General features: G+C 45.1%; 1 protein-coding gene across 1 annotated transcript in view; it reads right to left on the bottom strand.

Annotated features, from left to right (window-relative positions):
* The window catches only part of LOC119391000 (glutaryl-CoA dehydrogenase, mitochondrial), a 127071-nt gene that overhangs the window by 52753 nt on the left and 46626 nt on the right, over nt 1–27692 (bottom strand). The window contains exons 2-3 of the mRNA XM_037658705.2: nt 24263–24366; nt 11140–11265 (exon numbers count right to left, since the gene is read on the bottom strand). Coding sequence (XP_037514633.1) covers nt 11140–11265; nt 24263–24366 — 230 coding nt within the window. The remainder of the gene's footprint in view (nt 1–11139; nt 11266–24262; nt 24367–27692) is intronic.

The following is a 27692-nucleotide window of genomic DNA, read 5'->3' as shown; positions in this document are numbered from 1 at the left end:
GTTAGTTGACTGTGGTAAGAAAGTGGTCTACAACATACCTTTGTCCTGTGGAAAAAGCTATGTTGGGCAGACAGAGCGCTGCTTAAATAATATATTATTTGACCACAGAGCCTCTTTGAATGGGCCACCATGTTCGAACCTTTCGCTTCATTGTAGGGACTGTGGCTGCGCGCCCAGGCTGACGGAAGCAAGTGTGCTGGCAAGATTTAACGGAAAAACGGAGCGAGAAATTGAGGAAGCGTTCTGTATCTACAGATGTGGTGAAGCATGTGTCGCGAGGCCATCGATAGTGTTGCACCCCATCGAAATAGATTACTTGAGTGCTAGTCATTAAAACACGTTTTTATTCTTTCATCACGTGTCTTGTTCATTGCGTATATACGTGTGAATGTTCTTCAGTAAATTTCAGTTGGTAGTCTGCGCTGTGTATGTTACCACTTTACTTTGTCCGTGTTGTTTTGCGCTACGTTTAATATAGAAGTAAAGAAAGCCCTAAAGGGAATGCAAAGAGGCAAAGCCGCTGGTGAGGATCAGATAACATCAGACCTGTTGAAAGACGGTGGAGAGATGATGTTAGAAAAACTGGCCACCCTGTATACGAAGTGTCTCTCGACGGGGAGGATACCAGAATCTTGGAAGAATGCCAACATCATCTTGATCCATAACAAAGGGGACGTCAAGGACCTGAAAAATTACAGGCCCATCAGCTTACTGTCCGCTGTCTACAAGCTATTTACAAAAGTAATAAGACATTAGAGTTCAATCAACCAAAGGAACAGGCAGGATTTCGTACAGGCTTCTCAACAATAGACCATATTCATACTGCCGCGAGTGTTATATTTCATGAGTGTAAGCTTCACCCACAAAGACTGTGGGCAACGCGCTGCGCAGGCCTCGCCGTGATGTGTAGGAAGCTTCGCGATTGTTTTGGAACAATCTGTTAAGATTGTGCGCCGCACGAGAATGTTCCAGCTTTGTCGAGAGATAACGCCGCCACCAGCGATATCGCTGGAAAGTTCGATAGCGCCTGTATAAAAGCCGACGCGCTTGACTGCTAGTCAGTTGATCGACGGACGACGCCCTGTTCGCCGCTATCATTGTACAGCGTGTATTGCTGTAGTTCTAGTTCTCATTTTCCCGGCCACAAGTTCGGCCAAATAAATAGTTTCATTCTGCAAACGCCGACTGCTGTCTTCGTCGACGTCACGACCACGTGACAATACTATCAATCAGGTGATAGAGAAATGCGCGGAATACAACCAAGCTCTATACATAGCCTTCACAGATTACGAGAAGGCATTTGATTCGATCGAGACATCAGCAGTCATGCAGGCACTGCGGAATCAGGGCATCAACGAAGCCTATACAAACATAACAGAAGAAATCTACAGCGGATCCACAGCCACTAATAGTCCTCCATAAAGAAAGCGACAGAATCCAAATAAAGAAGGGTGTATGGCAGGGAGACACGATCTCTCCAATGCTATTCAACGCGTGTTTACAGGAGGTTTTCAGGGCCCTAGATTGGGAAGAATTAGGGATAAGAGTTAATGGAGAGTATCTCAGTAACCTGCGATTCGCTGATGAGATTGCAGTGATAAGTAACGCAGGAGACAAATTACAGCTCATGATTACTGAACTGGATACGGAAAGTAGAAGAGTAGGTCTGAAAATTAATATGCATAAAACTAAAGTAATGTGGAACAATCTTGGCAGATTTCATTAGGGTGGCTTGTTGGGCAAGTTGGTACATAGTTCTTCGTAAGGAAATGCCAGCAGCACTAAAGAAACCAGAGGAAACTGAGCCAGGAAAAAGAGACAGGAATAGGTAGGATGCTGGACTAACAACTGACTTTATTTCGATGAAGACGCGAACAACAAACCGAAATGAGCATGCACAGCAACAACCGTGAATCAATAACAGGCAACCTATCACCTATCACTGTCAAGAAATCGGATCTCCTTGTCATTCAAAAACACAGATGGCGCATTCACACACTTATCAGGACCAAGTTTGTGAATCTGAAACGCTTCAATAATTTCACGTTCTTTCTGTGTTTTAGCCCTCCCAGTCACCGAAACGTTGCTGAATAGAGGGGCGCAACCGCGCACTTTGCAGTGAATCGGTAGATTTCCACCCGTGCCCGTAGGAAGTAAACTTGCGTGCTCGCGCATTCTGTCATTCACACACCTACCCGATTGCCCAATATATTCTTTGCCACAGGTCAGGGGAATACTGTAGACAATGCATGTACAACACCTGCTGAATCTGTTGACATACGCCGTATTACAACTGGACCTACTAATCCCATGCCGCGCAACTCGCTTACATATGCTGGACAAAATGCAGGGCGCAGAAAACACAAGCTTGACGCCGTTTCTCACTGCCACCTTCTTAAGATTGTGCGATACGCTATGTAAGTATGGCATAACCACTACTTGCTTCTTCTCTTCACATTCCTTATGCTGTCTAGAAAGCTGTTTCTTTTTCATGTGCAGAGATTCCGCTACCGCCTCAATCATAACCTGAGAGTAGCCTGCATTCACCAGCCTTTCAACCTGCTGATGAAAACCGATTTGCATTTGATGCGTACAACTTTTTTTCCAATGCATTGGAAATGCAAAGGTTGGCAATTGCTCGCTTTACGAGCTTCGAATGGGAAGACTCATACGGCAGGAGCATCTCTTTAGTCCTAGGACTGTACATCCAGCAGATATGATGATGGGAAAAAATTAGTGACAAATCTAAAAACCTAATGGAATTATCAAGTGGTTCTTCATGAGTGAAACATAGATTAGTGGAGCAGGACTTAAACACCTGCAAGATGTCACTGATGGCACTAGTAAGGCAGTCACTTGGTCCAATATTTAAAAGAATAAGAAAGTCATCTACGTATCTGAATATATAGGAGACTCGTCCATCATTTAAAATTGTACACACAGAGTCGTCAAATTTTGCAAGGTATATGTTACATAGAATAGGCGCCACGCAGGAACCAATGCACACCATTTTTCTGCAAGAATAACTTGCCTTCGAAATTCACAAAAGTAGCTACTTTTGTGAATTTCGAAGGCAAGTTATTCTTGCAGAAAAATGCTGTGCATTGGTTCCTGCGTGGCGCCTATTCTATGTAACATATACCTTGCAAAATTTGACGACTCAGTGTGTACAATTTTAAATGATGGACGAGTCTCCCATATATTCAGATACGTAGATGACTTTCTTATTCTTTTAAATATTGGACCAAGTGACTGCCTCACTAGTGCCATCAGTGACATCTTGCAGGTGTTTAAGTCCTGCTCCACTAATCTATGTTTCACTCATGAAGAACCGCTTGATAATTCCATTAGGTTTTTAGATTTGTCACTAATTTTTTCCCATCATCATATCTGCTGGATGTACAGTCCTAGGACTAAAGAGATGCTCCTTCCGTATGAGTCTTCCCATTCGAAGCTCGTAAAGCGAGCAATTGCCAACCTTTGCATTTCCAATGCATTGGAAAAAAGTTGTACGCATCAAATGCAAACCGGTTTTCATCAGCAGGTTGAAAGGCTGGTGAATGCAGGCTACTCTCAGGTTATGATTGAGGCGGTAGCGGAATCTCTGCACATGAAAAAGAAACAGCTTTCTAGACAGCGTAAGGAATGTGAAGAGAAGAAGCAAGTAGTGGTTATGCCATACTTACATAGCGTATCGCACAATCTTAAGAAGGTGGCAGTGAGAAACGGCGTCAAGCTTGTGTTTTCTGCGCCCTGCATTTTGTCCAGCATATGTAAGCGAGTTGCGCGGCATGGGATTAGTAGGTGCAGTTGTAATACGGCGCATGTCAACAGATTCAGCAGGTGTTATACATGCATTGTCTACAGTATTCCCCTGACCTGTGGCAAAGAATATACAGTCGAGCCCGACTATATCGAACAATTTCTAAACACGGTAAATTTACATTGAGAATATATAGCAAAAGTTACTGTTACATCGAATGAAAATAGCAACGACAACCGATATATCAAACTCCATGTGCCTCAAAAGTGCCCCAGCAAGTTGGCTTTCCCTCGCGGTGGCGGGGAAAACTGCCGGCGCCACCCTAGAAAAAGTGGTTTAGACCCGGTTGTGCACGGGCGAACACCCCCCTGCAAGAAATGATCCTGTCCCGCTCGCAGCGCTTACAGCCAATCAGAGGCCGTCGTGCTTTCTCCGAGGTACAGAGGCGGTAGAAGTGAGCGCCATTTTTTCTTTCTTTATGCTTGTGTGCCTGCTGCTGCCTGTTTTCCTCGAGTCCTCAATGCCTCCTCATTCAGCGTGGTCCGTGCTGGTGGTGTTGCCTGTTGGGGCTCTGTGAACCTTCGTGTCGGCAGGGAGCTTAAGATCGACTTGCTCGGAGCTCTTTCTATGTTGAGTAGATCGTGGGCAGATGTCACGAACAACGCCTCCTATACTTGTCACGAAGGAGACGATCCAGAACTGCTTTAGGCGTGCCGGCTTCCGCATGCCTGGTGATGACACCCCAAATTCCGATGACAGCACTGAAAACACCGCAGGTGTTTCCGCCGAAGTTTGGAGCGAGCTGGCAGAGTTCCCGGGAGCTATCGACGGATCGACATTCGACGAGTTTGTCAGTGCGGACGATGATGTCGCCATCATGGGTGAGCTACAAGATGAGGACTACGTTGCAGACGTCGTGCCGACCACGAGCCAAAGCGACAACAATAAGGAAATTGACGATGGCCCATTGCCTACATCCTCCGAAGTGATTAGTGCACTTGCGTTGGTCCGGCGCTATTGCGTGAATGTGGAAGGTTGCAGCCTCAGCTGCTCCAACTCGTTGGACAACGTGGAGGCGTGTGTGCTGTCGCAGGCAGCGAAGTCGTTGACACAGAAGAAAATCCAGGACTATTTTGTTCCAAAGTAGGGCACGCAAGTAAGCCACCATATTAATAAAGTACTTTTCTTATTGTTATGTGCCTTTGTGTCAAAATCCTATAGCGGGCCTATATCGAATTATGCGATATATCGAACTAATAAACGTTTTTTGGCGAGTTCGATATACCCGGGTTCGACTGTATTGGGCAATCGGGTAGGTGTGTGAATGACAGAATGCGCGAGCACGCAAATTTACTTCCTACGGGCACGGGTGGAAATCTACCGATTCACTGCAAAGTGTGCGGTTGCGCCCCTCTATTCAGCAATGTTTCAGTGACTGGGAGGGCTAAAACACAGAAAGAACGTGAAATTATTGAAGCGTTTCAGATTCACAAACTTGGTCCTGATAAGTGTGTGAGTGCGCCATCTGTGTTTTTGAATGACAAGGAGATCCGATTTCTTGACAGTGATAGGTGATAGGTTGCCTGTTATTGATTCACGGTTGTTGCTGCGCATGCTCATTTCGGTTTGTTGTTCGCGTCTTCATCGAAATAAAGTCAGTTGTTAGTCCAGCATCCTACCTGTTCCTGTCTCTTTTTCCTGGCTCAGTTTCTTCTGTTTTCTTTAGTGCTGCTGGCATTTCCTTACGAAGAATCTTGGCAGAGAACAGCGCTTTGCAATAGGGTTGATTGGACCAGGTTGATTGGCAGAACATGGAAGAGGCCTTTGCCCTGCAGTAGGCGTAGACAGGCTGATGATGATGATGATGATGATGATGTCCACACTCTTCCTATACAAATAACGGAACACCTTCTCTGCCCATCTACTCTCCTTCATATTTCTTAGCCTTTCTTCGAACCTTATTTTGCTCTGAGCTTCCCTCGCCTCAAAACCTGCCCATCCCATATCGCCCTTGACAGCCTCATTTGTCATCTTCCCGTGAGCACCCAACGCGAGGCGCCCCACAGTACTTTGATTTACATCCATTCCCGATTGCACCTCTGCCGTCATGCACACAACTGAGTTCCAAAAAGTAAGCCCCGGAACCGTTACACCTTTCCACAGACCTCGAAGCACCTCGTACCTATTGTATCCCCACAATGCTCTGTGCTTCATTATTGCAGCATTCCTCTATCCTTTTGCAGCCGAGGCTTTTTCCTGTACCTCCATGTATCTATAGCACTCTCATTTACCCATACTCCAAAGTACTTGTATTCACTTTCCCTCGGTATTTCTTGGCCTTGTATTGACACCGTCTGATCACAGGGATCATTAAAAACCATCAGTCCACACTTCGTTACGCTATATCCTAGTCCAAGAGCTTCACCTTCCCTTCCGCATATATCCGTCAGCCGCTGTATATCATCTCGACTGTCCGCAAATAAGACGATATCGTCCGCATAAAATAAACCTGGAAGCTTCTGCTCAATCATCACGCCGCCCTGTTTGTGTGACAGATTAAAACCAATGTTGCTACCTTCTAGCGCTTTTTCCATACTCACCATGCACAGCATGAATAATAGTGGGGACAAAGGACATCCCTGTCTCAGCCCCTTGTTAATCTCAACATTCTCTTTGCTACTCATTCCTTCCCATTCTATCCAAACTGTATTTTCTCGGTATATCTCCCTCAAAAGCTGTATACAGTCGTCCCCTATGCCCATTCCTTTCAATATATCCCACAAAATTTCCTGATAATGTTTTCATATGCCCCAGTGATGTCTAGAAAAGAAACGTACAAGGGCCTATTTTCTATTTTAGATATTTCTATACAATGAGTGAGAACAAACAGGTTATCGTCTAACCGCCTGTCGACTCGAAATCCGCTCTGAAGTTCTCCCAAAATATCGTTATGTTCTGCCCATGTTTCTATTTTCATTTTTACTGCTTGCATCGCCAACCTGTATAGTACCGATGTAATGGTTAGTGGTCCATACGAGCGAATCTTATCCAGCGCTTCGTACCCTTCCAATTGATTTCCTCCTTCATCTACAATATATTGTTGCACTGTGACAGACTTCCAACCTAGCGCCTTTATATGGCTCCAAAATATCCTAGGTGCGGCCTCCTTTTTTCCTGAATCTCTGCACCCAGCGTTCAATTTCACCTTTAATTTCTGCCTCGACCAATTTCTGTACAACAGATTTTTTCTCTAAATATATTTCCCATATTTTTTTTACTTCATCCTGCGGCCGCTTCTCCTTTTTTTGCCTTTCCATGCTCCCGTGATGCTTCGCGTCGCTTCTCGATCGCTTTCCGGATTTCCTTGTTCCACCAACTTTTTGGCTTCCTCCTTCCTTCCCAGCAAACAGTTCTTTTCCCTATCTCCTTCGTTATTAGATGTAAAGGCTCACAATACTCCCAGTCCTTGCCTGGTGTTTTGCCTACTTCTTCCTCGACTCTTGCGGTTATATTTATTATTTGTTTGTCATTTAAATACGAGCTGCCAGACTTTGATTCCATTAGAATAACAGAGAGCTGAGCTAGTTGGTAAGTATTCATTCTCTTATTTTCAGCTTATTCTCTGAAAATAAGAGCATTCCATGCTCTTATTTTCAGTTTTGTATCCCATTTGTAATGTTATTCGTTTATGATCACTACCCAAGCTTTTAATCCGTTCCTCGTCTATTCTAATTTCTCTCAGCTTGTGGCAAATTCCTTCAGTCATGAGACAATAATCAATACTTGATTGCTTGTTTCCAACTTCCCACGTGATCTGGCCATCACATTTAGGCCCCGTGTTAACTATTCTCCGGACAGTGTTGCTCGCAGAGATCTAGTAATCACTTCCCATTAGTGTCTGAATATCCGTCAAGATCATGTATGTGGGCATTCATGTCCCCTAGAAGGATGATTTCGGCCCCACTACCAAATTCCTTAATATCCGCACTCATGCAATCCACTATCTCCTGATTCTTTTCTCTGCAGTTATTCCCTGTCCACAAGTAGGCTACCCCTGGCCACGTTTCCTTTCCACCTACTGTGCAGAAAACCCAGAGGTGCTCTGAACCGCAAAAGGCCCTCACTCCTCCCATGTAGTCCCGCGGTGCTTTGGACACTCCCCCTATTCTAGGTCACTCTAGTTCGTGCAGCGTTGTCTTGCGGCATGTGGACTTGTGTAGTTCTCGCTTCGTTCTTGACAAATCATCATTCGGGAGTCGAACTAAACATTGTCCCGCTCATAGCGATAAAAATGATGACCGGTGCTTGGAGCGACGTCAAGTAAAGCACCGTCGTGCACTGTTTCCTTGGGGGCCTTGGTGCCACGTAACAACTGTGGGTGCTTCATGGCTGCTGAGTATGCCTACGGTGTGTCGGTGAATTTTGCGACTTATTAGCGTTTGCGGGCGCCATATCGGGCAGGGTTCTGTTTGGTGTCACAGAAGTCTGTTGCCAGACTGAGAAGCGCGAAGCGGCTCGTGGGTTAGTGCGCCCTACACGGGCACACCACGGACGTTGGCATAGACGCGCGCCTGCCCCGAAGGGGCAGGCGCGCAGGCTAAACAGCGCGTGGCCGCGACAGCGGCCAGTAGCGCGTGACGGAGACCCTGCCAACCGGCCATACAGCGTTAGCGAAATGGCCGCACTCGCGAAGCGAGGGCGAAGGCACGATTAGTTTTCCACGCCTGAAGGGCGCAGAGGGCCTTCAATGAGCAACAGGAAAGTAATGTACTCACGTTTCTGGAAAACCATCGATGTCTATAGCATTGAAACGTCTCTCAAAGCCAGGCAAAGCGCCTCAGTGACGCGGGCATACCACGAGCCGCTTCGCGCCTCTCAGTCTGGTAACAGACTTCTGCGACACCAAACAGAACCCTGCCCCATATCGGACGGGAGCAAAGCGAGCGACTTCATCGGTGCAGATAACGACGTAGCTGCTTCTGACTGCATCGATGCTGAGATCATAGCTGATGTTGCCAGTGCTGCGGAAATGGACCCCTGCGATTTGAAGATGCCAATGCCGCCGCTGCCGCTGCTAAACCCTTTACAGCTTGCATCGGCGTTCAGCGTCAATCACCGCTGTTGTGGCCGAACTAGCTTATTTGGAAAGCTTCGATGATATTGACGATGACTTGTGGAACTTCACGGCGCGCAAGCAATACAAGTTTACGGACTATTTTCATGCGAAATAAAGTGCGGTAACTTGCAAAAGAAGTTGTCGCCTTGTTCTTTAGCATATGTGACTGAATCGTCAAGTTTGCGCTTTTTATGATTTCCGAAAACTGTGTCGAGGCCTGCAGTGCTTTAATTAAAGCCTTAAATACGCATATTTTGTATTTCGAATTATCGATATATCGAACTATTTCGCGGTCCCCTTCGAGTTCGATATATCCAGGATCGAGTGTAACTACGGTTTTCAAACTCTAAACTATACCTTGCCTTCTCTGCTTAACAAGTTTGGTTTATCTCGCACCTCTATCCACGAACTTTCTCATAATTTTCTTCTTTACTTATTTCATTAATGTGCGCACTGCACCGCCAATATATTTGTTTTTTTTGCGTAACTTGCATTGAATGTGTCCTGAGATATGTTGCAATTGTAGCATTGCCCATTTTATGCGCACTGTGTTTTTCTAGCTTTTTTTTGTGGCTTTTTCATGCAACATCATTAGCCGGTGCTGTTTTTGTTCTGTGCATACCGCAGTGCTGATGTATATATGTGGGGGAGGAGAGCATCGTCAAGCCGTGATTGAGCAGCTTTTTCTCTCTTCTCCGCAGCCATGTATTTGTGTATGCATGTCTGGAATAAAGACTGAAACTCAGACTTTTGCTGATGTTGGCAGCACGGTATTGTCGTGTCACCACTTCTCATTTCTTGTGTGCCACCGTATTACCAGTTGTTCACATAAAGTTGATATGACCATGCCTTATTTATAAGAGCAGCTTATTTTGTTCTACGTTGTTACAATAGTACTTCACCGGTAGCAACATATAAACTTGATTGGTTGTCGGCTGTGATAGGCCTATGGCACTGTCGATTGTGATCGGTGAGAGACATCTACACTTGCTCAAACTCTATGTGGAACAGCAACTTACTTTGTCCTATATTGTTACAATAGTACTTCACCGGTAGCAACGTATGAACTTGATTGATTGTCGACTGTGATAGGCCCATGGCACAGCCGATTGTGATCGGTGAGAGACATCTACACTTGCTCAAACTCTATGTGGAACAGCAACTTACTTTGTCCTATATTGTTACAATAGTACTTCACCGTTAGCAACGTATGAACTTGATTGATTGTCGACTGTGATAGGCCCATGGCACAGCCGATTGTGATCGGTGAGACATCTACACTTGCTCAAACTCTATTTGGAACAGCAGCTTACTTTGTTCTACGTTGTTACAACAGTACTTCACCGGTAGCAACTTATGAACTTGATTGGTTGTCGGCTGTGATAGGCCTATGGCACAGTCGATTGTGATTGGTGAGAGACATCTACACTTGCTCAAACTCTACGTGGAACAGCAACTTACTTTGTCCTACATTGTTACAATAGTACTTCACCGGTAGCAACGTACGAACTTGATTGGTTGTCGGCTGTGATAGGCCTATGGCACAGCCGATTGTGATTGGTGAGAGACATCTACACTTGCTCAAACTCTATGTGGAACAGCAGCTTACTTTGTTCTACGTTGTTATAATAGTACTTCACCAGTAGCAACGTATGAGCTTGACTGGTTGTCGGCTGTGATAGGCCTATGGCACAGCCGATTGAGATTGGTGAGAGACATCTACACTTGCTCAAACACTATGTGGACGAAACACAAGGCCTGGGAAATCATGCATTTCAACTTTGTAAGCACGTTTAGAGTATGTGCGAGCCCGAATATGTATGCAATGCAAGTGCAGTTGTTGCAGCAAATACATTTTCAGTTAATGTTTTTATTCAGCGGCCAAATGCACCCGTTGGTAGCCTGGTTTTGTCGGCACGAGAGCACGAAGAAAATGGTGACTCGCTGTCGTTGGTGCTCCCTGAGACACGATCTGGTGACTAGTCCGCCAAATGTTGGCATCATGCATGTCAATGGCTTCTCGGCATTGCTATCGTGTCAGCCTTGTTTGCCGACATTGCTACAGGCAACCTGCACATTTTGACCCGTGTGTCATCTGCTCCACAAACCCCCTCGCCGTACCATGCTTGGTCTGAAGGCTCTCAAGGTGTGCTGAAGGTGTGCTCTCAAGTCCGGTCTTTGCTGTACAGAACATTGCCGGCACTTGCCGATAGGATATGGTGCATGCACATTGCAAACATGCCAAAGGTGAAAATTTTACCTTCCCTGGTCAAAGAGGCGACCCACACGCAGGCAGGCTTGCAGCCCCAGAGAGATCTCAGTCACCATGTCAGCCAGCTTCTTTTGCACTAGCTGATTGCATGCCAGGGGGCGGCCAAACTGATGCCTGCACGTGATCAGACAAATTATATTATCAGAGACCCATAAACTGCCCTCTTACACATCCACATGCTCACCATCACAATTTCCAGTGAGTTCTGCCATAAGAGCAGCCCCAGGAAGCCATGTACTCCACACTTTGCACAGGCGAGCTGACCATGGCAGCTCTGAGAGCCATGGCCAAACCTTTTGAGATTGGAAACAACTTCCTGAGTCTGGTATGCAGTGTCTTACAGCTATTCCTGCATATCCTGTTTCAATGCTTTATGACAGAATGCTAGATGCAAAGGTTGGTATAAGAAATGTTGGCATAAGATATGTTGGCAAAGCTTATGAGCCTGTGTACCGACACCAAAGGTGAAAGTGCTGTTGCAAGAAGCTGGCTTAAACATTGAGATAGATTGCACATAAAGAGATCGCACTCCCGCAATAGACCAAATGGCAGCCCATGCGAAGCTGTTTGCAGCCCAGAGACCAGCCACGGCAGCTACCTTGCGAAAGCTTGCCAAACTTATGAGCCTGCGTACTGACACTAAAGGTGAAAGTGCTGTTGTGGGAAGAGACAGAATAGGCACTATGCGCATACATGGAGTTCTATGGGAGGGTAAACTGAAGTAAGGAAAAGACACATTATAGCTGGGGCCCTGAACTATAAGCGGTTACGTTATTAGTGGTCTGTATTTATATATGTATAATGTGGGTCATTCCGTATGAATTGGGCCTGGCGGTTTTTAGACCATCTTCAATCATACTGAAAAAAATCGTGCCAGTATATATTTCCCATGTAAGAAGTAGCTATCAATGTGGCATTTTCCGGGAAAAAGTTTTGTGACGCCTAAAGGGTGCTTTGAACTTTGCACACAGAAGTAAAACTGTTGCACAAGATAATTGATACAAAATGACTGGTTGTAACCATGACTGCAAAACAATTCATTTCTTAATTTGAAGGTGCTTCATTATTTTTGGTCATGACAAAACATCGCAAAATGCTGCATATTTGATGTTTTTTGAAAAAAAGAAACAAATCTTTTTGTGAGGAATATCTTCACATTGTTGGCTTTATAAGCTCACATATTAAATGATAAGATTACTGCAGGGACGAATGAAATTGTGGCAAAACTGTGACAATTAAAGGAGAAGATAATGGCATTTCAGCCCATATTGCGGCTTCATTTTTGCAATGAAGCAATCCAAGTAAAAATATGGCTTATACCCCTGAAACATGGGCACTCTAAAGACTTTTAGACAAGGGGACATCTTCCAGGAAGTCATTCAGATGCAGTGACACTGGACAAACTCCCTTCCAGCATAAATTCTTTTCAAAAAAGCAGATCTTTTCAAAAAGCAGAGCACTTTACATGCAGTAAGAGAGTACTCTCGCACACAGTATGAAAAATTGATCAATAGAAGGAAATGTCTCACAACACTAGGGTGCCCTGCGAGTATCTTTTTTTTGCCTTGAGAAAATGTTTTCATTTTTAGCAGTAATGCGATTTGTTGAACAGTAAAGGTTTACTCTAGCTGTACTTTCAAACGACCACATCACATCACTAGTAGATTAAGGGGGTAACAGCGCGAACACACACCCACAAGAGAGACGACACGGACACAAAAGCGCTGACTGACAACTGGTTTTAATGGCAGAATGATACACCTTATATACACCAAAGTGAAGCATGAAAAAGAAAAAGAAAAAGAAATAGAGGGATGGATAACAAAGATTAACAACCCGCAGCGCCAACAACGCATAACAGCCAACCAAAGAAAACCGCAGGAAAACGTGACCTAAGACCCGACAGCCACATCTAGAAGATAAAACTCACAGTCAAGGAGGGCAAGAGATGGGGCACTAACACACTTGTTATCAAGTTTCTTAATATGATAGGCTTCTAAACTGACACGTGCAGTCTTGTCTTCGCTCCTACCAAGAATCATGGTCCCTTCAAACCGGGCCACACATCCTGTGCATTTAATGACATGCGCAACTAAATGTGCGTACTTATCATCTAGCTTTTTTAATTTTTGTGCGTGTTCCCCCAAACGGTCGTTGACACAGCGCCCAGTTTCGCCAACGTAGAACATCCCACATGACATGGGAATGCAACAGACCACTCCAGTGGAACACTTGACGAACGGCGTTTGGTGGTTCTTCTGGCAACCACGTTTGCTGGTGTTGCAAATACGTGGGCACAGCTTTCCCAGCTTATTGGGGGCAGAGAAACAAATTGGGACCCCGTGCCTACTTGCCACCTTCTTTAGATGGTGGGAAAGCTTGTGAACATACGGTACAACCTCAGGCCTAAGAGCCTTCCGGTGGTCCTCAGCCGTTGTACGTCCCGTTCCACGTTTCAACTTTTGAAGGAGGGTCTCAGAAACAGCAGTCAAGACCGAGTTGGGGAACCCTGCAGCCGAAAGACGGCGTACCTGATTGTCGAAACTAGGCATCATTTGATGCGGGCACGATTTTTTGAGAGCCGATTCCAGACACATTATCGCTGTAGCTCTCTTAATCGTCTTAGAATCTGCCGAATCAAAGGGCAGCAATCCCTTCTTAGCCCTCGGGTAGTAGCCCCAGCAAGCATGTCCATCGCAGAACGTTATTTTAAGGTGTGTGTTCACGCTGTTACCCCCTTAATCTACAATATGAACCAACTCGCCCAAGAAGAAGTATTAATCACATCACTAGCACCGCTATGATGGGGTTGGCAGTGGCATGGCGTGTGTTGTCGCACACAAACACTTGTGTGTTGTCGCGCGTCACGCTTGTGTGCTTAGTTTGTGTTGTTATGATCAGGCCTGCAAAACCCAACCTGCATGAAGACCTCGCCCATCATTGTGGGACTCCACCATACCTGCGAGTGCGCTGCAACCCCTTTCTGCAAGTGGTACCTCTGTGTGACAAAAGGGGTTTACTTCAAAGTACTTTACTTTTGCCCGTGTGTCAGGGGTATTATAGATTGTAGTGGGTCGATTCCACGAAAGATAAAAAAACGGTCTATATTTGATGTTTCCGATTTTCCTGATAATTCTGTATGTTGTGCACATATGACTGCACAGCACGAAATCGCAGTTCGTTTTCAAATAAAAGTTTTTTTCAACACGGGAAAATTCGACAAGTGTCGCCGGTTGACGACGACCATTTTACGAAGAGTGCGTTTTCGTAAATTCGCAACCATGCTGGCAGCTACTGAAGCTATATATTAGAAATATCTTTCTTTTTAGCGGAAGTAGAAGTAAAGAGGAAATAGCTCTCATTATTTCATGGAATTCTGAGCAAATTATGTATTTTTAAAAATTCACGAAAAACGCTGCATTTTTGAAAATCAGTCAAATTTAGGCCCCTATGGCTACTTCTATGAACATCTTAGCTTGTTCATATTTGCGGTATGAATAGGCCTTTATGTGAATAATGAACCTCTGCATTTGTATTTGTCTAATAATTTTCAAAGTAATAAATTTTCATGCTCGAAACGCCAAAAAGACAAAAGTGCTCCTCGATTCAAAAATCAACTTTGTTCAAAGTCCTCCAAAATGTTCTCAAAGGACTGCAGAATGATATTATGAAAAAACATGTTGCATCATTTTTATTAGAAAAAAAGTAGAAAATGCCAAACATTGTGTTTCCAGAGCGTGGTGGCTACTGCGTGAAGGACATCTCTATTTGAAGTTATAAGGCGCGAATAAGACACGGACGAAGAATAGGAACACACACACACCATATCCCATAATTTGAAAAAGATTGCCAATCATGTTGATGTAAAGGTGGTCTTCTCTGCCCCGTTAAAACTCTCCAGGTTCTGCAAGATGACTAACCCTTTCCTCAGGAAAGCTCCGGCCTGCATTATCAACCACAAGAACAAGTATGTAAGCTGTCAGAAGGGCGTGGTCTACGAGATCCCCTTGTTGTGTGGTAGAAGTTACGTTGGCCAGACCGAACAGTGCCTGAATGACAGGCTAAGACAGCATAATAATAACGTCAGAAATGGCAGAGAGGGCCACCTCGCGATACACTGCCGGGATTGTCATTGCGTTCCGGACTTTAGCGCCTGCGCGGTAGTCGGCCGAGGTCCTGATAAGTCAGTACGATTAATTATTGAGGCTAAGAAAATAATCGAATCAGGTGATCTATGCGTCAGCGTTGCCTCCATTTCATTATCGCCAAAAGAGTTACGCTACTTGAATGCGACTGCGCATTGAGGCACGATGACGGCGCGCGCGGTGTATAAGTATGTTCTGTGCTCTTTCTAAATAAATCTATGTTGGAAGTGGCGCTCCGTGTGTGTGTGTTCCTATTCTTCGTCCGTGTCTTATTCGCGCCTTATAACTTCAAATATGTTAAACCACAAGCCCAGTCTGCCATTCTTACATTCGGACATCTCTAGTAACAAGAAAATACAGTAACACGTCTTTTTTCTTCTCTGAGCTTCGCTAAACAACAGTAATGATCTATTGTCGGATAGTGGGAACTGTTTTGTAAAGAAAAAGATCGTTCCAATTAAATGCATTTGCGACACCGCTTATATTCCTCGTCAACGGGCAGCACGGACATTTTCATTCCTCTGGATAATTTTTTTTTTAGTAAATGCGCTTATATAAAAGCAACGAAGCTAAACGCGAAATTTGTGTAGCTGAGTCGATCATGCATTGTAAGAATGTGAGAAATCGCAAATGGCGACAGTGGTGAACGGCGAGTACCACAGTGCAACCTAAGCACAACAACCACACATGGTTTGCCAGGCTTTGTCGCTCTGCACGAGAAAATTCTGGGGTGTCGATTGCGTTGGTTACACGATACATTTTTCACCGCTCGTCTCTCTCCCGCCCGGTCTCTGGATCCCCACCATGCGGATCGTGTGGCAGATCGGATCGAGTGGCCCGCGCTACACGCCTTCGTGTAAACGGAGTAGCATGCGTTAGGCGGACAGGTGCAAAGGGCGGCGCGATAGACGCCCTCCTGAACAGACGACAGCAACGAGCACGGCTGTGCCAGTCAGCCAAACACCACCTGAGATAGAAGTTAAGCATCCAAATTGTGCTTCACTTTGGTGCGATCACTGTCCTACGCTCTGAAAGTGGCTATTGGTAGGCATTATAGCCATGACCAAGTTTTTTGTATGGTGTGGTGGTGCCATGCTCATGGTGCCTCAATTTACTACCTCAACTTTCGTTGTGTAGAAGATATCGGATCGAGTCTCTCTTTTGCGGAGGGTCACAAAGTAGGATGCGCCCTCAATTCAAGGGGGAGACTAGGTCTGCCAGCACTGGTTCAAGAGATACAAGGACATGCAAAGCAAAGCAGATGCAATGCAAACAAAACGTGTCGTGTTCGTGGTCAGAACTGCTGCCACCAATCTTCACGTAATCGATTCTTTTTCAACTCTGCATTGATCACATAAGGTTTGACAATGCACACATTTGGGCCAACAAAAACCAAACCTCTTGGCGACCGCTCTCCAGAAATTAATTTCCATTCCTGAAGAGACCTTGCCTTTTATACCAATCTCTCAATTCTGGCACAGCACAACATCATTAGAGACGTATGGAGGGAATGCGTTCTTTAGCATGCAAGATATTAATTATACTCCACTGAAATAGATGAAAGAAAAGGAGGCTACAACTGAAAGTGCCTACTGTGGACTGAGGAATGTCTAACACTGGCGTGAAGTGGCAAACTACGCAAATGCATTTAATTGGAACGATCTTTTTCTTTACAAAACAGTTCCCACTTTCCGACAATAGATCATTAGTTGTTTAGCGAAGCTCAGAGAAGAAAAAAGACGTGTTACTGTATTTTCTTGTTACTAGAGATGTCCTTCACGCAGTAGCCACCACGCTCTGGAAACACAATGTTTGACATTTTCTGCTTTTGTTCTAATAAAAATGATGCAACATGTTTTTTCATAATATCATTCTGCAGTCCTTTGAGAACATTTTGGGGGACTTTGAACAAAATTGAGATTCGGGTTTTTTTATTATCGATTTTTGAATCGAGGAGCACTTTTGTCTTTTTGGTGTTTCGAGCATGAGAATTTATTACTTTGAAAATTATTAGAGAAATGCAAATGCAGGGGTTCATTATTCACATAAAGGCCTATTCATACTGCAAATATGAACAAGCTAAGATGTTCACAGAAGTAGCCATAGCGGCCTGATTTTCAAAAACGTAGTTTTTTTCGTGAATTTTTAAAATTACATAATTTGCTCAGAATTCCATGAAATGATAAGAGCTATTTCCTCTTTACTTACACTTCCACTAAAGAAAAAGATATTTGTAATATATAGCTTCAGTAGCTGCCAGCGTGGTTGCGAATTTACGGAAACGCACTCTTCATAAAATGGTCGTCGTCAACCGGCGACACTTGTCGAATTTTCCTGTGTTGAAAAAAATTTTTATTTGAAAACGAACTGTGATTTCGTGCTATGCAGTCATATGTGGACAACATACAAAATTATTAGGAAAATCGGAAACATCAAGTATACACCTTTTTTGATCTTTCATGGAATCGACCAGTGCAGTATACTTTATCGGTATTATATACAGAAACATTGAAAAGACTAATGTGTGTTTTAAGCGTGAAAAAGATTTTTGGACTGAATAACTGAAATGAATTTGCCATGTTCTCCTTCGCTGCATTGCATATCAAAGCAGAATTCCAGCGGGTGCCTTTTCGCAGCTACTAATGCAAGTCATACAAGTGCTCGTCAGATGTTCAAGTAACATAGGTGCATCAGAAACACCAATGATGGCAAAACCGTGGAATGCGAGGTGGTCTTGTTGGGAGGAGCCACAGAGGCATCCATGCTGAGGTTTTTGTTTCTCGATGGTGCAAGGGGGCTCAATTGGTAGAGCATTGGGTGCGTTATTTGAAGGGTTCAGTCCCTACAAGTTCATTTTTCGTTCACTTCAATTCCTTTCCATTTATGTCATAATTACTATACTACAGTTAAAACATACAAGCAATGCCTGTTGGCGTTCATTAGATAAAGCCAAACACGATGCTCTAAAATTGTCCTGCAGGCCGCCGACTTCATACATTGAAATTCTGCCACTTTGGACTATAGGGCGGCTGGACAATACTTGCCCCTTGAAGATCCAAGGATGCCATTCCATCGTTTGAGCACTTTTACCGCTTTTGACGTGGTATACAGCAGTATTGCTTAAATAAGTGACAAGCAGCTGTGTGACTTGCACTAGTTGCTGCAATATGGCACCCTCTGCAGTGGGAAAGGGAAACTTCACAAAACCTTGTGGTCGTTCAGCTCGAAAATATGTTTCTCGCCTAAAACAAAAATTACTCTTTTAATATTTTTTTGTATATAATGCCAAGAAAGCATACTACAATACAATGTATAAGCCATATTTTACTTGAACCGCTACGTTGAGAAAATGAAGCCATAAAATGGGTCAGAACGCTATTTTTTCCAACTGCAGTGATGCTACCGAGGACTTCTGATTTGGAGCAATTTTTGGAGCAGCAAAATTTCCGTTTTGGAGCACTTTGGAGCAGCAAAATTTTCATCTTGGAGCACTTTGGAGCAGATAATTTTGCATCTGGGAGCACTCTGGAGCAGCGAATTTTATATCCTGGAGTGCACTACAGAAACATATTGCAATAACATTCAAGCACCGGAATATTACTATGGGGCTCTTATGAAGGCTAGAAATATTTCGATTCATTGCAAATCTCATGGAAAAAATCATCTCAGGAGAACTCCATATTTCACTCGCTAAAAAAAAAGAAATAAGGGCTCATGCAGTTGAGTGTTCTGGATTAACCTCTTCAGCGAAGAGGTTAAACAGAATACCGGATCAATAAAATTGCACTTCATGAAATAACACTCTAAATACATCTATGTGGTTATCAGCAGATATTGTAGACAAACGCCGTGATGTACAGCAGTGCCTCAATGCCAAAGAGCCAAACTATCCCTAATGCATTCCCCTAAGAAAACTCCAAGGCGAAAGCCAGGTTCTTTTCCTTCTCGATCGACGGGTTGATCCTCCCCCTCCTTGTCTGCAAGCTTTCTGCACCTCACCTGGTTTTGCGCTAGCTCCATGATCGGCGGACCGATTACGGAAGCAGTGTAAAGCGACGATGTCATGCGATGGCGTCATCACGTGATATCACGATATATGACGCCATGATAACGTCACAAGTTTTGACGATCTATGACGTGATCATGACGCCATCACATGATGATTATTTTTTGCATCAATCGACTGACGCCGCCGACGGTCAATTTTCGTGTTTGATAAAGCATCTGAGGCTTTCGCATTAATATTGCGTATTGAACGTTAACAACCTGGCCTTACATACCAAACTGTCCTCCACCATGTCACCTCTTTGCCATGCGCGAAACAGCTTTGCTTATCATCCACTTCACAGAGTGAAATGGCTCAACTTTTTAAAAATGTTTATTGTGATAACAATTATATGGACACCCTCTGCGGATTTTTGCCGTCACCATTGCCGTAATTTTCTGTATAAAGACCAAATTAATAGCATCACCATGCGCATTCTGGCCGTGGGTAAAAGCTCGCGAGCGCTGGTGACGAACGCGGCTGAAGCGGAGATTAAACTAGCCGGCCGTCTGTCTCCGTCGCACGGACAGCGCATGAGATAACATCTTCCCGCGTGAGGGCCTGCCGTCGATTGCTCATCAAACAGGGAGGAAACGCCCCGCCCGTCTTTCATAAGGAGCGTGAAAGGACGCCAGGGGAGCGGAAGGGGGGGGGGGGGGTAGGGGACCGCATCGTTCGAAGGGCGCAGTCTCTAGCGCGCGCGCTATCTCTAGGCATCGGGAGACGGCTCGTAAACTTGCTGCGCTCTCAACGCTTACTTCGTGTTTAGAGAACTCAGAGCAAGAAAACGCTTCGGTTCCAGGAGCGGCCATAGTCCCTTAAACCAGTGTTTTGTTGAGTTACGCGAGATCGGATGCAAAAGAGTTAGCTGCTAGCCTTACTTCGTTTAACAATACAATTTGTTGGTATCGCATTCATTGCTTCGCCCTTAAGCGAAACTGAGTTCTTTTAACCGTCAGCTATTGACCCCCGAAAGCGAGGGGCGGATGTGTAACATGGGGTAGCCGCTTCACTGTGGGCCGTCAGCGACGGGCCCGCTGTGACGTTCCCGAAAACGCGGGCTGGGCGCCAGGCCTCTCCAGATGTACATCCATTTCCCCAAGACAAGCTTCGGCAAAAAGAAGCCCCCTGCGGTGACGAACGCGCATTTCGGAGCAGGGTTCTCGGAAGAATTCTGTTGACGGTCTTCGCAGGCCCAGCGCTCAAACACCAGGATCGGGTGACACCTTCTACTGTATACAGCCACTGCAGCGACGAGACGCCGGGCGCGCCCTTCAGTTTTATGGCATGGTGGGGCAGCGAACGCCTTTCATCGGTTCCATTCATGCGGCTCTGCCGTAGTCCCTGAGCCAGGCCGCGCGCGACATCCGTCAGCCTCCGTGACTCCCGGGCTCATTATCGCGTTCTCCGTAGATGACCGCCGCCGACGTCCCAGGAAGAGGAAGCGGCGACTTCAGAGAATTGTGCGGAAGACGCCGGGTTGGAGGCACTGAAACCTGAAGTGGACATCTGGTCGTCAAACACTGGAAACTGTAGCGACGCGGGGGGCGGCCACAGGCCTTTCAATGCGGCGCTCGAGAACACTGCGCGTCGTCCATTAGAGACGGCACGTGTTGTCCGAGCGTCGAGATTCCTGGTCACCCATAATTCACGTGTCATCGGACAGCTCGCCCGTTTCACTCTCTCAATTTGGCACTTCTGCATTTTTGCTTCCTCTACTTTGCTGGAGAGGGTGTTTTCCACTGGTGTAGACTGCGGGGGCAGTCGTCGAGACTGACACGCACTGATCGACAGTGAAGAATGGTGTGGAAATGGTGACAATTGGTTGGGTGTCACGGAAGGGCGGAGTCAGGGTCTACGAAAAGCGGCCGCGGGACCACGATCGGGAGGGAATGGAATGCGAGGCGATGAGATCGAGATGAGAGACGATGATATGAGGACCGAGGCAGAGGATGGAATGAGATAGAGAGTAGAGACGACGATATGATGACTGAGGGAGGCAATGAAGAGGATGATGGAGACGATGAGGACGGAAGAGATCGAGAGAGTTGAGAGTAACTAGAAGGATTGGACCGCGACCCGGAAGACAACTCACGAGCCTCGACCCGAGCCGACCCGAACAACAAGCCCCTAGGCCTGCGGCATCATGGACTCACTCGTGAGATGAGCTACATCCCTTTCTATATTTAAACGAACTTTGCGGGAAGGGAGGCGGCAGGTTGAGACATTGCGCGGTTTTATTCACTAGTAACTTCGTTTTGTGTGTCCTCGTGTGTTACCTTTACCGAGTCCTGTTTCTGCGCTATGTTTTCTTTAACTCTATGACCTTGACTGTTCGCGCCGTTGCATTGTAGCAGCTATTTAGATTATGTATCCTGTGTCACGCATCACGAATGTTTTATTCATGTATTATAATTTTGTGTAGATGTTGTATGCGGGCAGCAAGTGTGTACTCCATTTGCAATTACTATTCAATTAAATGTGTCAGGAACAAGTCGTAGCGTCTCTCACTTCCCAGCCCCAGCTCGAGTCCCTGTGTGTAGAGTTATTGAGCCGTGTAGCCAAGAGGGAAACTAGGAAAGGGATTGAGTGGTCTTCCCTCTCTTTGGTGGTCGGTAACCGAGGGGGACGTCTCACCGCTACTGACAGCTGCGCACTTGCGGCTGCTCCGACCAGGAGATATCTTTTATTAATGAGCAGTCATTTTTAAAAAGCAAGCAAAAAATTCGAATTGGAACCCTAGCACGTGAGCTCGAAAGAACAGGGCCTTTTAGGGGGTATTTACCGCAGAGTGATTACAAACTCTGACGTGCTGGTATAGGCAATTACGAAAAAGCTCTTCCGAATGAAGATCCATGGATAAAGTATATCTGAGGAAAAGTGTGAACGCGTTTCCACCGTTCGCGTGCTCTTCCATAGACGCGAAGCAAGGAAAATTCGATATTGTCCCATATATCTACTGCTAGCGATCCCAGATTTCATTCCGCGATGTCCGGAAACAGAAGATGACAGACATTTTAGCAGCACACATGTTAGTTATTACTGAACATTGCTTTCCTTACGTGCCGTACGACGCTTGAAACGAGCTATCAGCAGCGTTTCTAGAACAGACGACATCCACCGATGAATCGCCGTCGCACTTCCTCGCTACCGATACGCCTAGACGTCACGAGCCTCTGCGGAGAGCGCGTTTTGCTGTCGAGCCGACTTGCAGAACAGAAGCTGCGTCGGCACCGTGCATGGCATCGTGGCTTACTCGAGATGCACGCGCGAGCGCTATTTATTCAGCGGAATAATTCTTGGTCCATGGTTGCGACTTTGGCAGCCCCAAGGTCAAGCTGCACATGTTCTGACACGCCGGCCGTGCGATTGCCGGTGATAGACGCCCCCAAATCCGAGACTTTGGCGCAGTTTGGCGCAATTTTCGTCGATATTATCAGGATGGCGCAGTAAATACAATTTGGCGCACTTTGGCACAGTTGGCGCAGGGGTGGAATCACTGCAACTGTGTCACAACTTTATCACAAACAACTTTATCACAATCTTTCTGTGTCCTTCGTTCCCGCAGTAATCTTATCATTTGTTGTGTGAACTCATAAAGCCCACAATGTGAATATATCCTTCGCGTCAAGATCCGTGCTTTTTTCTAAAAATCTTGAAATATGCAGCATTTTGCGACATTTCGTCATGGCCAAAAATAATGAAAATTGAAATCAAAATTAATAAACTATAAATGAATAAACTATGAGTCATGGAAGACTGCCACCTTTGGATTAAGAAAAAAAATTGTCTCGTAGTGATGGCTAAAAAAAGTAATTTCGTATAAATCATTTCATGAGAGACAGTTTCACTTCCATGCACAAAGTTCGAAGCACCCTTTCGTTATCACAAAATTTCTTCTAGTAAAATACTGCCTAAATAACAACTCCTCACATTCACATATACTAGCACAATTTTTTTCAACATGATTGGAGAATGGTTGAAAAACTACTGGGGCCACTTGATATGGAATGGTCCATATATATTACAGGCTGCATAACGAGAAGCCTGCACCGTGCACAGACAAGACAGGGAGAAAGACGAAGAAGAGGAAGCCAGCAGATTGAATAATGGCTACGGTCTATGGTTAATAAAGTGTTTTATAAGGCAGTGAGATTCTGCCCATTACAATACATGTCTGGGTGCTCTAGTGGTTGATTCACTGACTTGGCATCAGAGAGTTGAACTGAAACTTTAGCTGGAGCTGAATCCCCATTGGAAGCCATACTGAAGGAACTATAATGACTGGTTCTGCATAATAAATTTAAGGGCACTGTTGTGCTCCCATGCTCATGCCAGAGGTGGCACCACATTATTTTCCATTTTTATTTTGTATGACATATTATATGTGGTACATTTGTATCATCTCGAAATTCGTACCAACTGTATCACCGATTCTACTGGATAGCATGGTCTGAAGCAAAGATTCTGCAACTCACCTTTCTGCTTGTCTTTTTTTTTTTCTCTTTATTGCTTCACCATGCCAACTGTGTCAGACCAGAAGGATGCCACTTCATTCTCTGCTTTATCATAGCAAAAGACTTCATCTTTAATAAGGGGTCTGTTGTAAATCAATGACAATTTTTCACCTGCTTCCTTACAGAAGTTACCGTAAGCTCAGCGATTTTTTTCAATGTTTTGAACGCAAGCTGGAAGGCCTTTGCCTATCGAATATTGTTCCCCTTCAGCTTATAACACCTGTTTAGAATTTTTACCTTATTACGATAGCTGGCAAACTAAAATTATTGGCCTGCTTTCGTTACATTGTGGCTTCCTCAATCAGATTAACGCTGGCAACATTATGAGCAGGTCTGACATTATAGGCAGACAGATCTATACGACTGTGTTGAGAGAGCACTTTTCTTGCTTAATCAAGACTCACCGATCGAGAGTGTACTGTCGTGCAGTCTCAAGGCAGAACTCGGCAGCACCTAGGGCACCCCATGAGATGCCATATCGGGCACTCGTCAGGCACTGGAATGTTGACTGCACATGCAAAGCAGATGACATGTGCTTAAACTATGTGCACACTCTGAGGCAGGGGTTTCAAACACGTGGCCAGCGGGTCGCGTGCGGCTATGATAGGACCTTAACTATCTTGAAGTGCGCGGACGATTGTGCGTGTGTATTGTGGTAATCGAGTGAAGGAGACGCCGATGAACAGTCGGCGATGTCGCTAGGCTGAGCTGTCTGGGCGGGATCCACATTCCTGGTCGTCAGCCGTGTGGTTACCTAAGGCTCTTGGGTCACCCGGCCTCGGCAGCCAAGCCATGTCCTCTACCGTGCTGGGCAACGTCCCAGACCATTCCAGCGTTGGCCTCCGTCCCTACGCACACCTGGACCTACGGTGAATGTGCTATTACTGTGCCGATATACGCTATGGACTAGACGATAGACTGGAGTGTGTTTCACTTGTGTCTGCTTGTGTAACATGTCTGTCAGTCCCATCCCGCATTCACATTAAAGCTATCCTTGTGTGTGAGAAGTCTGAGCCCACATCATCATCACGGCGGCCTGCGCTATCGTCCTGCAGCTTCACACGGAATAAAGTTTTGTGATTCGGATTATTTTCTTGCCTACAGCGATTAATAGTGCTTTGTTCGGGTAAGCAACAGATGGGACTGGTCCCAAGCATTTCTGTAACCCCATGTGGTTAATATGAGTTGAAACATCACCGTGTAACAAAAACTCTACATTTCAGTATCTTGTCCAGATTTTAGTCGTTGTGGAAATCGGGAGTGATACGTTTTTTGAAACCTGACGTCAAATTCCTTCAGAGATGACCCATACGTGTGATATGAGGAAGGCGTTCTTTGAAATAGCAACATTAGGTGACGTTTTATTCAAGCTTCCCTTCTCCCCGATTTTTACTGTTTCGGCCCTTCTGCCTACTGAAATTCGTGACTGTGGCCCGCAAGCTTAGCAGAGTTTGAGACCCCTGCTCTAAGGCATGCTCAATCAGGAATGCATCACAACAGAACATCTGTTGCACTACTGTGCAATAAAAGCTCAGACCATTTGTCAGAGGATGGCACTCCATGGTACATTCACCTTCCCAAAGAGTAATGGCAAATTCCATTAGTAGGTTCAAAATGTGTAGGCACCTTGGCAAGCAAGCACCACATTGTGGCACAGTGATGGTTCTGATTCTTAACACTCTAACACAAGCAATGTTTACGGACAGGGTGTCGGAACGTTTTTTGTTTCGGTTTTATTTCGTTCCACCAAAAAAAGTTCCATCCCATTTCTGTTGTGGAACGAAAAAAAAATGTTCTGTAACGGTTCATAACGGCTTTTATTTGCAAAAAAAAAACGTTAGAAATTAAGGTAATGATAAAAACATAAGATTTATTTTTCCTCTTAAGGGGGGATGTGGGGATCTTTTGTAACTTTTCAGTTTCTTGGCCTAGGTTGATGAAATTTGGCACGCGCAATACAAATCACCTCAAAAAGACAATTTAAATTTTCATAAAGAGATCTTTACTAGATTTTATTTTATAAAAATTCACAAGCTTGTGGAAAGCTTGGCACAGTAATGAAAAACGCTAGGAGGCTGAAACTACTTTGTATCTTTTCTCACAGACTGTTTGTATTTAATGACACTTTTAGATTTTTTTTACCGCCCTAATAATTTTCTGCTGAACATTACATGAAAATGCGTGTGTCTCAGCTAATCGTGCCATGCAGTAATTATGAAACAAGAAATTAATGAAAGTCTAAACAAAAATTCCAAGACTGTGTTGAAGTACAGCACAGTCTATGGATTACAGTAAAACAAACAGCATAAAAAACGGCCAGGCCATAGTCGTGAAATGCTTTCCACAAGCAAAGTGGCAGGCACAAAACACTCTTTTGAGAAAATGGACAACAAAGTTTTGGTTGCAGTTGATCCTATGCTAATGTGTGCCAGGAGAGTAATAATTGGTGCCCTTGCCAGGAGGCAATCTTTTGGGCCTCTACTTCTTAATTTGGCCTGATTTAGGAAGTTTATTACCCTCTATCCTTTACCGCAATCGCTTTTGCGCAGCCCTCTGGAACGCAAGTGCACCAGGCTGCATGTAAACATTGGGCATGTTGGACTGTGTCGCTACTTTAGCAGCCACAGAACATGTAGTCAGGCGGCCTAAATAGTGGTGCATTAGTCTGATGAAGCTTTGTGATCACCCCTGCCAACTAGTTAAGGCGGAACCGCATGGCGCGTTTTTCGCTCGCGAAAAACACGACACATGCAGAACGCCCGCATTGCCGTGGTCGCAAGTGCACCCGCATGGAAAGAAAGCAGCGGCGCTTTCGCGCCGCGTTTGCCAGGTTACTAGATTTTCATTAAAAGTGAACGCCAGCTTCAAAAGGTTCCGCCGAGATGCGTGGAGATTAGAGTCGTCTGGCGGCACTGGAAGAAACCAAACAAGCGTTTGCACCCTAAACTCTGCTTGGCAGACGAGCGGACGATGCGCCGCTCGAGGCTTTTACCCATAGAGTTTCTTACAATAATACCTAGAGGGGAATCTGGCGCTAGTGTCTACGCGAGCTCCTTGAGCGGCGCTTCAACCACCATGGGAATGATGGGAAGTACAGGCTTCGGACTTGCTTCGGATGGATTAGGTTCTTGAGATTCGCGACGCTTGTTTGCAGAGTGTAAAACAAAGCGGTATGAACATATTTACAATTAATACTTGCTTCATCCTTTTGTACGTAAAACTTATTACAAGAAGTTTGCGTGACGGTGAGTTGGAAGTGAAACCTGGACAAATTCAACCACCAGGGTATGTAGTGCTCTGCAGTTGTGTTCCAGATTTGGCATCACAATATAATGAATTATTCTTTACAACACTTAAAACAAACGCGTTTGCCTTTCCCTCGAAAGTACGCATTATCTATTTATGGAAATAACAGTACCGTATTGAGTGAGAAACACTTAACGTATCATCTGCTGCGACACCAGATGCGTCTGTCCAAGTGGCCTGCCCCCAACGCATTTCTCGTTTTGTTGTGAAGTCGAGTCGGAGGAGCGTGACGGTGCATCTACTTAGCTTCACCGTCGTTTTGCAGTCGATTTGAAAGAGTTTTGACAAGTAGTGCTTATCACCAAGCGTGAACTCTATGCAATTTCCTGCACTGGCATGGGACGCTCCATCTATGCGCAGCGGTGAGTGCACAACGCTTTGCTAAAACTGTCAAATACAACCTTCATTCATTCATAGCAAGGGTCTCGTCCTGGCAGGCTTGATGCCTTCAGGTAGCATGCGAGGGATTATTGGTCAGTTGCCTGCTCGTAAATGGATCACGTGCTACGTGACGCCAAAAAATGCCGA

This window comes from Rhipicephalus sanguineus, chromosome 4 (assembly GCF_013339695.2).
Source record: "Rhipicephalus sanguineus isolate Rsan-2018 chromosome 4, BIME_Rsan_1.4, whole genome shotgun sequence".
NCBI lineage: Eukaryota > Metazoa > Arthropoda > Arachnida > Ixodida > Ixodidae > Rhipicephalus > Rhipicephalus sanguineus.
The sequence above is the reverse complement of the archived record's forward strand: the minus strand, read 5'-3'. Positions and strand labels throughout refer to the sequence as shown.